General features: G+C 38.9%; 1 protein-coding gene and 1 long non-coding RNA gene across 3 annotated transcripts in view; one reads left to right on the forward strand and one right to left on the reverse strand.

Annotated features, from left to right (window-relative positions):
* Window positions 1-3,025: 3,025 nt before the first annotated feature.
* Window positions 3,026-10,095, reverse strand: part of AZIN1 (antizyme inhibitor 1) — a 54,371-nt gene continuing 47,301 nt past the window's right edge. The window contains exons 9-12 of one of the 2 annotated variants that reach the window (XM_042465387.1): window positions 7,681-7,843; window positions 6,498-6,610; window positions 6,102-6,316; window positions 3,026-4,856 (exon numbers count right to left, since the gene is read on the reverse strand). In XM_042465387.1, coding sequence (XP_042321321.1) covers window positions 4,745-4,856; window positions 6,102-6,316; window positions 6,498-6,610; window positions 7,681-7,843 — 603 coding nt within the window. In that variant the 3' untranslated portion in view covers window positions 3,026-4,744. Of the gene's footprint in view, window positions 4,857-6,101; window positions 6,317-6,497; window positions 6,614-7,680; window positions 7,844-10,095 lie in introns of both variants that reach the window. The other variant, XM_042465386.1, reaches the window with a different exon arrangement.
* Window positions 4,793-10,095, forward strand: part of LOC121929628 — a 27,583-nt gene continuing 22,280 nt past the window's right edge. Inside the window, exon 1 of the long non-coding RNA XR_006103704.1 lies at window positions 4,793-4,883. This is a non-coding gene — a long non-coding RNA (uncharacterized LOC121929628). The remainder of the gene's footprint in view (window positions 4,884-10,095) is intronic.

A 10,095-nucleotide genomic window follows, 5' to 3' on the forward strand; every position in this document is an offset into this window, starting at 1 on the left:
TTTACTGAGGATGTGTTAATACTTATGCAAGAAACAATTGCCAATTTGGTATTGTTTGCTTAACTTTTTTGCCACAATAAAAATATTTTGTACCCTCATTGTAGAATATTCTGTATACATCAAGGGGCAACAATATTACATCCATTTCAATTCCAAGTTGCAAGAAGATGTGGAAAAAATAGCAGGGTGAAATGCAATGGAATTTGCTAACATGAGATGCAGTGATGACCAGCAGGTTGGATAGCTTTAAAAGGGAAGTGATAAATTCTGGACACTAAGGTCATCAGTTAGTCATTACTGGTTGTATTTTACCTCCAGTCTGTGTTAGCCTTGCTGGGAGCATGAGTGGGTGGGTGGTGTAACACTCCTGTCCTGCTGGAGGATTTCCCATAGGCAAATGGTTAACCATTGTGGGAATAGAAGGCTGAACCAGACTGTATTGGATGGGCCTTGCTCTGGTCTAGCAGGGCTCTTCCTTTCTTTTGTACTGTTGTACGTTGACAAACAGTGCTTCTGTAGTATTTCAGATGGGACTCTTTCCCATCTAGGAGATGCCAGGGAGCACAAAGCTATGCCATCTTCCTAAGGTGTTCCCCGACAATCTACTTCCATTTTGAACTTTATGGGCAGCTTTAACAGACTGGAGAAGCCACCAGAGACAGTGTACAAACATTAGGCAGTTGCTAGCAGGCAAGTTATGTCAGGACAGTCATTTTCCAGCTATATCCCAGGAACTGCTAAGCATAATTGTGTCTTGCACACTCAGTCACTGAATTTTGGATAACAGCTGAAACAGGGATACTGTACTAACAATAAAGAGGGAGATAACTGAAGTACCAAAAGGGGGAGAGAATAAAGATCCCAAGAGAATAAAAAAAAAAGCCCAAACAAAGCCCTCCAAACCCCATCCACTGCAGTGTGTGCTTAAAAGCCTCAAAATGTTGACTGCTATTTTTAAAAAAATGGAAATTGGAGAAAAATATCTTGCTTGAACACCATACAGTGGAGTATCTTAGAGGAGGCCTTGCTTGTGACTAGTACCCAGAATAGAGGAACTCCTGCAACATTTTGTTGTGGTTCTACAACTTGGAATCCTATATTAAATGAGTTGCAGACAATTGATATATGGTAGAATCTGCCCCCTCTACATATCAACATTTAAAACATCACAATCCAGGAAAGAGAATGTATGCCTGTACAATGAGGACCATGCAATTTGCTTGAAATTTCCCTTGAACTGTAAAGTTGTCTTCTGAGGCTCAGCATCAATTTCTACTAGTTGACTGAAATAAAGTTTATGTCTGGCTATATCAGGGAAGGAGATTTATAACCTGTTACAAATGTATCTGGGGCCCGTTACAGACGGGCATATAGTATGCACAGAGTGCGTACTGGGGTAGGAGGGGTGCAGAGCGCCCCTAACCCTAATACGCACTCTGCACATACAAAATGGCGGCACCCTATATAGACGGGGGGCCGCCTTGTTGAAGTATCGGACGCATAGTGTCCGCACGTCATGCACCTTGCGGCGCCTCTTCCGCAAGCCAGGAAGAAGCGCCATTTTGGCGCTTATTTGTTGCTGCACCCGGGAACTGCGCGGTTTGGCTGCTGTGGTTCCTGGAAGCAGCAACCAGCAGCGGCGAAAGACCGCCCTTTTTGGGCGGTCTGTAACGCGCCTAAGATTCAATCCCACAATAAATAACACTTAAATGTGGGTACTATGTGGTTTCAGCATTAAATTCATAACTGCCTATAGGATTTCCAGATGAAGGGGCGATCCAGTTTTCAATGGTAGACCATATATTTTGGATATAGAGTATCTTAAGTTCAGTCTTGACAACTTGTTAAAAGAACTAGGTAGTGGAACCAAGTGATGAAATTGCCTTGTCTGAAACTTCTATTTTCTAGAGTAGGCCCCACAGATCTGGAACAGCCTTCCAGAAGAGCTCCATCTCATGACTTCTTTGGAAACATTTAAAAAGAGATTGAAAACCGTACTCTTTTGCCAAGCGTTTCCCCCCCGAGGAGTGATGTCTATATGACCAATATGCCTGCTGATAATGATATTCTGTCTTACCCCTGGATGTTAGATGCTGTTGGATTGTTGTATTTTACTGATGTTTGTATAGATGTACCATTTTGGGTTTTTATAGTGTATTGTATTGCATTGTATGTATTGATTTTAGTAGTCTGTAACCCCGCTTCGATCCTTTGGGAGAGGCGGGGAAACACAAATAAATTGTTGTTGTTGTTGTTGTTGTTGTTAACGTGGACAATCAAGAAGCAAGCATCATACTGCTAATACTGAAACATATCAATTAAATCCATTGTTAAATGGTGATTCATTAATGTAAATCCCATTCAGTGGGTGTGCTCAGATATAAATCAAATAAATGCTCAAGTTGAGACTACAACAGGAGTAAGACCAGAAAGTCTGATCTGTTGTAAGAATACTTCCTAGATTCCTATAAACAACTCGTAGTGCACTTTTCCCAACATGATATGCTATGGCAAGGCCATTGTGTGGTTCTCTGGACTAGAAGCAAATTCTATCCCCAGTCTCTCAGTGGCTATACCCTTGTTGTTTTCTTCAAGATGCTGTGGGAGGTAAATATTGTGGCATTATGAGTACTTCCATGCTGAAGTCATATTGGAACTGACTGTTTAAATCTATGGAATTACCTCATTAATACAAGAGACTCTCCCAATGAAATACTTGCAACAGCTCCCTCTCCTTAGACCTGCTAACTGGTTCTTCGTTAATCGGTCTGACAGCAGTGATTATGTGCATCTTATTATTTTTCACAATACTTCCTCCATTAAGCATGACCATAGAATTTCTATGATCCATAAGCTCTAGAATCAACAGTCTCCAAAAGCATCTAGTTATATATACATAAGACAAAAGTTCCACTAGTTAATCTGCTATATAGAAATCATTCAGTTTTATATTTTGAATTATTCCAAAACTGATATTACAATATTGTAAACAGAAGATAGGTTTTAGCATATAAATTCAAATACATACCAAGTTCATATCAGTTTTTTATGGCAAACTGTCAAATACAATACAGACTGTACCATTTACAACAGAGTTGGTAAAACTCACAACAGTTCTAAAAACCTTATAGCAGACTCCTGGGCTTGAGGCTTGATATGATAGTCACTCCTCATTTTCTTGCCTGATAGAACCCTGGCAGATACTGGATCAAGATGCTAGAAATTGATTTTTTTTTCTTTAATTGGAAAACTGAAATAGTTTGATTTTTCATCTGTGCTTTAATGCTCACAGCTGTATTTTATGCTCAGGGTTACTGGATTCAGCAATAGACACCTTTCACACAAGTGAAAAGCATTTCAAATATAGTACCTGTTATTTTATGGTGATCAGGGTGAAGGGAATGCTCCCAAAGCCATTCTTCTAGCAACAATGCATTTTTGCTCCACTGAACTGAAGAAAAGTAACTTCTTGTGGATCAGCACTAGTATAAAATGCATTTATGCTTGGCAGCCCATTTCACAACATGAAATTAGTAAGGAATATTAACCTCCATTTTCAAATTAATTCTGCATTTAAAAATATCTTCCAAAGCTACAAGGTTAGCAAAATAAATTAAAATGCGTTATCAGGAGTGAAAGGGTCTAACAGAGTAACATCAGTGTTCTCCTTGTTAAATCTAGCTGATGCACTTTGAGTGTAGTTCAAGTGAACTTTCCCACTGTATATTCCAAACAGCAAGGCTCAGATACAGCCACTAAGTTAAAGGCTGAATGCCATCACAAGTACCTCTCTAGAAAGTTAGGGACGTGCAGCACAATGCTATACATCTTTATGGGGAAGCCATGTCCCTTTCAATTCAACAGGTCTTACTCTTAAGCATATGTAAAATTAGCCTTACTGTCAATAGCCAAAAGAGCAGAGCAGTAGTTTAGCTTAAGTACTATATGGTTACTTCATATGGACTGTCTAATGATTCACAAATTGAGTATTTGAATATTAGAATAATTAAATCAGATGCTTAAAGAAATCCACACAATGCACTTCAGTTTTGAATACAGTGCTCATGATCTAATGCTTTGCCAACATAATTGTCAAAATCTATGAATAAATTACATCACACCTTTCTGCACTTAAATTCTCATTGCTGCTTAGACATCTTCCCTATGTTAGCAGGAATTGGGGGCAGGACAGCAAATTCTACACAATTTTTATTGCAATCATACAAGGGTTGGTACGCCAAGGGTGAAATACAACAAATACTATGATGCAATTTTACATTTATTAAACTACAGTTCAAAGCACAAATTTACACATTCTAAATACACTAAACATAGCTAATGAAGTCACACTTGTTTCCCACTGACATTTCATATATCTGGGGGAAAGACAACTTTACAAGACTTTCTAACAGAAATCCTTAGTATAAAAACTGTACTTGTATGTAAACTGTTTAACAGAGAACCCAAGTGATGGGTTTCCATCTCAACTAAGTCATCCATTTTGTTGCATATTTTATTTAAATGCTGAGGGATTGAAATATTTGACATGTTTAAATCTGTATATTATTTAACCCTTACTCCCCCAGAGAAATGTAGTTGTAAGCTGGTTTTGCCTGGTCCCAAATGATTTCAAGTTTAAATAATTCATTCAAGATTGTTCCATTTTTCTTCCAAACTGGAATGTTGTGACCAGACAAGACTACAGATGTGCAACTGCAAGGCTAAATGAATCACTAATGCCTGTTTAAGCTGCAATAGAAAATCTGTCTTCAGAGCTCAGCTGAATGCATGAAGGCACAAAGAAGAAATTCTTCATCAGTGTCTCAGAGGTGAATCCAGCATCTTGCATCTCACACCTGGAAAACACACAGATAGATGCTCAGGTAAAATAGTGGAAGAAATCAGAAGAAATGTAATTATCCCAAGTAATTTTGGCTTGTCAAACGACTGCAGTTATTTATACTTCCTGTTTCTACTTTTTAGACTATTCTGATTTCTACAAACCAATATTTCCAATTAGGAAAATTATGCTGCCTGATTTTAATTCTGTTCTAATCTTTGTGCTTTCAATATTAAGAGGAAAAACTAGAGTAAAAGATTTATGTATTCAAGAATTTGAGGGAAAACGGAATTTTGATTATTGAACTTTATTTAAAAATTCATCACTCTACAAAGACTGTGATAAAAATGAACCCACTGATACAAGTCAATCCATTTCTTTCACACTTGCCCTTTCTCACTTACTATCAGACCACTGCCTCACAAACAGCAACTCTCTTAAAGCCAACAGCAAACAATTATGCTACTGCTTTCAATAGGTAGTCATGGGTATGAATTGGTGTGTGATTTAAAAAGACGTTGTAAAAGCTACTCAAAAGTCTGTTGAGAAGTCAGCCAATTTATGCAAAATAATACCTAAACATACAGCTTCTACAAGACATGTGTTTAAACATGTGCATCCTGTGAAATAAGTCAAGATGGGAAATATTTACATGTTCAGGATGAACTAGTGAGATTCAGACTAAATGGCAAATGTACAGTAGTTTACCCATATCAAAATCTAGCATTCTAACTACTGAAACAACTTATGTATAGATATGTACATACACACATACAAACATTTTATCTTTTGTCTATATCCATGGTGGCGAACCTGTGGCACGTGTGTCCTCTGTAGCATGTGAAGCCATTTTGGAGAGCACCCAGACATATGGGAGGTGTGGGGAAGAGGAACAGGTGCATGTCTGCTCCTCTTCTTCCCCCCGCCCTGCCAGGCCTTCAGCTGTCTCTCCAGAGACAGCTAAAGGCGGGGGGGGGGGGGGGGAGGAGAGAGAGGGGGGAAGAGGAACAAGACCCCCCCCCCCGAAGGCAAAAGTCCCCCTCCCAAGAAGTCCTGCCCCCCTTGGAAGTTCAGCCCTGGCACCAGGTAATACCTGGTGCTGGAACACCTTTGAGTTTGGGCACTTGGTCCCTAAAAGGTTTGCCATCACTGGTCTATATCCTTACTTAGATGTAAGTTACATTATTATTCAAAGCAATAAATGCAAGATCTCATCCACAATCTAGGCTAATTGTGGAAATATAATAAAATACAAACTTACCAGTTGCCAATTGACATTATGTAGTAAACAGGTGGCCTTTGGAAGTCATTAAAAGCAGATCGTTCACCCAAAGTACCAGAACCCATATTGTCAAAGAGTAGCCAGTCTCCAACATTCAGCTCAGGGAGAAGACAGCTTTCCACAATTTGATCAAGCTCATCACAGGATGGACCCAAAAGGCTGCTTGCAAATAAAGGCTCATCTTCCTTGTATTTCTACACAAAAACAATTGTTACACTTAAATTTCAGTGTGTATATTTTTCATTCATCACAGACAAGCATTATTAACTTAACTGGCAACTCTTGGACCACTTGAAAGAGCCCAAACACTATTAAAAAGTAATACAAATAAATTGTTAGAGGATTTTGTGCTACAGCATATAAGGGCGGTCTCACCTTGTGAACCTCTGGAACAGTAGTCAAATTGTCAGACAATTTGCTTGCAAAAGAACCATAAACACCATCATTCACATAGTACATGAAGACTTGGTCATCACTTTCGGCTTGTTCTGCTATTTTAAAAAAAATACATTTTAATAGCAGTTTCACAGTAAATTTCAATGTATAGTTTTCTCTTTGAAAGTTTAGAAAGTTTATTAGGAAATCATGGACTTAAAGAGAAAACATTGTAAAGAACTATAGGAGACACAACTTGAACCAAATATATGAAGGATCATTTAAACCTGATCACTTGGCAATACTTTAAATAAAAAGTAAAATATCCTGTCAGTCTGACATGCATGTCAGCATTGCTATTCTTAGCAAATCTGCTCAGATTACATTTTAAAATTATAATCGTACAACAAGAGAGGGAACATGTGGCTTTCCAGATGTTGGTACTGCAACTCCTAAAAAACCACTAGTGCTGAATGACAGGGACTATATATCTGGACAATCATACTCTGCTCATTCCTGTCCTACAGGCAAGATACTGTAATCTAAATCAGCCTGTTTCTATGGGAATAGAGGTACAACCTAATGCAGAGAAATATTCCAAAAGAGGGCAGACTAAATATATACATATATACATACAACTGATCGGTGGCATCCCTAGGTTTGGTATCATCTGGTGCGGTCACTCACGGGGAGACAATTTATGGGGCTGGAGAAGCCCCATGTGCCCCCAGCCACGGGGAGCCCCGTAAACCAGACCTGCAGCTGCGGGGGACCAGCCAGAGGTCACCCCCTTTTCTGGGGTGTCACCTAACACAGTCCGCACCTCCCGAGTGACGCTACTGCAACTGATCTTGGTAGTAGCTGCCAAATAACAAGCTCTCAGCTTCCTAACCAAAACAAACTCTCTTCCCACCCGCCACAGTGAATTAGCTTTGCAAAAATTATCTCTATAGTTTGCCTTTACCCTTCTTAAAATCTTACTTGTTTTAGTATTTTAATGCAAACTGCTTTGTGAGGGTCACCTCGACAGGGCTAGTTATTTAAATGCTAAACTTAAACATTTTTGAGCCACATAAAATAGGAAACAAACTATTTAATGAGGGACTTAATTTCAGGCAAGGATCTTCAGCAAAAATTGGATCTGAAACCTGTGCTGACATAACATGCAGATGGTTTTGCTTACTTTTGAAAAGAGGCTCAGCAGATTGAACAGCTTTCTTTGCAATGATGTTAACTGCAAGAGTAAATGCAGATGAAACATAATAGCATCCAGCCTCTGCGATCACATTTACACCAGATTCTTCAGGAAAGTATGTATCAAGCAAAGGGCTGACAACATGATTAACCTAGAAGATAAAAAGGAGACATTTAAATATTTCCTGAAGAGTATGGCACCTATAATTTATAAATTTCTCTTCAAATTTTAAGTTTGTTCTTAGATTAATTCTTGGCGGCTAAAAAATAAGAAAAGACACCACCACCTTTATGGAAAATAAGAATATCAAGAGATGATTAGACAAAATGGCTGTATATTGTCTTCAGTTTGAAATGCAGTATACCTTTAAATATCAGCTGATAGGGAGCATAAGCAAGAGAGTGTGATTTGTGTCTTTTCCGCTGGCAGCCTTCCAGTAAATCACTGGTTGGCCACTGTGGGACGAGAATGTTATGCTAGATAGGCATTTAGTGTGATGCAGCATGTTCCTAGCAATAATATAAGCTTCCCTACCTAGTTCATCTCCCTGTTTACTGTGGCTTACGTTACTCTGTCCACCAATTCTTTTCTTAAATTTAATGAGAATAATTAAATTAAAAATAATTAAAATTAAATTCTTCTTTCAAGAAGAAGAGCCCTCCCTCTATGCCAACTGTCATCATCAGGCCTGGGAGGGAGTGAAAAAGACAGGCCTAGCTGTGAATTACTGTGACTTATATCACTCTGTTTTATCTTATTTTATTCTATTCTCTCTCTCTGTGTGTGTGTGTGTGTGTGTGTGTGTGTGTGTGTGTATACACATATTGCTGTAACCCTCCCAGATTCCTTGTGATTGGGCAGGCCATAAATATATTATTATTATTATTATTATTATTATAGGCATCGGCTTTCATATTTAAGCCATTCCCCAAACCTCCAAACCAGTTAACTCAATCCTATTAAAAATAGTCTTATTTTTAATATCCTCCTAGGCTGCATCCACACTGCAGAAATAATCCAGTTTCACACCATTTTTACTGCCATGGCTCAATGCTATGGAATGGTGGGAAGTGTAGTTTTGTGAAACAGTCTTCCCTGTGAGAGAGCTCTGCTGTCACAACAAACTACAATTCCCAGAATTCAATAGCATAGAGCCATGGCAGTTAAAGTGCTTTGAGATGGAGTTGGGAGGTCTGAATCTTCTGCTGATGAGGGTAACAAGTGGCAAAAATGGAGGAGCAGAGGTGGCATTGAGAAGTCTGCTTGTAGGGGGATCAAAAATTGAGAAAACAAATTAAGGCAATTAGATCAGTGGTACTTCTGGTCAGGTGGCAAATAGGAAGGACAAAATGATAATGCTTTGGTAACAGTAGCACTTGCAGTGGCCATTTCAGGACTAGGGAATTCGGGGGAGGGGAGACAAATTGCCCATCTGTTGTGTACCCTTAATTTAAAACGGGTTTCTACAAAGCATACTTAACAGATTTTTTATTTCTCATTTGGAGTGAACTAGAGGAATCACAGAATTGTAGACTGGGACTCCACTGGCCATTCCTAAGGAAGACAATGGGTGCTGAAAGATGAGCACATCAGCCAAGGCATGTTCATGCAACATTAAAGCACAGCTTAGCATTATCTCTGAGCTTGTCCAATGCATAAGTACTCTTCATACTTTTAGTTATATCAGGTGCTTTTCTAGTTTTCAAACTGGGAACATAGAGAACCTAAATTAAGTCTTTCCTTTTACTAATTTATTAAGATATTTATATCTTGTCCTTTACCTAAAGATCTTAGGGCAGCATACAATGAAATTAACTTGACCATCTTAAAACACTGTAAACAATAAAATGATTTTAAACTGCTAAAAAGACATTAAACAATTTAACAAGCTGGGATAAGGCACACTGAAACTACTTAAAACAGTTTAAGATGATTTGAAAGATTTGTATAAAACCATCAGCTCAAAAGGGTCTAGTAAACAACCATGTCTTTACTTGGCACTGGAATGACAGCAATGTTCTCCAACTGGGCCTCTAAATGGAGGGTGTCACAGTAGAGGTCCCTCATCTACATCCTCCCACAATGTATGCCTGATGGGGCACAGAGGAAGGTTACTTCTGCAGATTTCAGATCTCAGGCAGGTGTATATAGGAAGAGGCACACCTTCAGGTATCAAGGTCTCAACTGCTTAAGACTTTAAGCCTTGAATTCAGACCAGAAGTGCATTCTTATAAAACCAGTGTTACATGGGCCTGTTACAGACTGCCAGAATAAAGCTGCTTCGGGTCTCTTTGGAGGTATGCTGTTTAAATGATGCATGCATCCTAAGAATCCGGAAGCTGCACCAAAGCTGCACTCCAGTGCTTAGGAATGGAGTGTGGCTTTGGCGCGACCTCTGTACTC

This window comes from Sceloporus undulatus, chromosome 4 (genome assembly GCF_019175285.1).
Source record: "Sceloporus undulatus isolate JIND9_A2432 ecotype Alabama chromosome 4, SceUnd_v1.1, whole genome shotgun sequence".
Lineage (NCBI taxonomy): Eukaryota > Metazoa > Chordata > Lepidosauria > Squamata > Phrynosomatidae > Sceloporus > Sceloporus undulatus.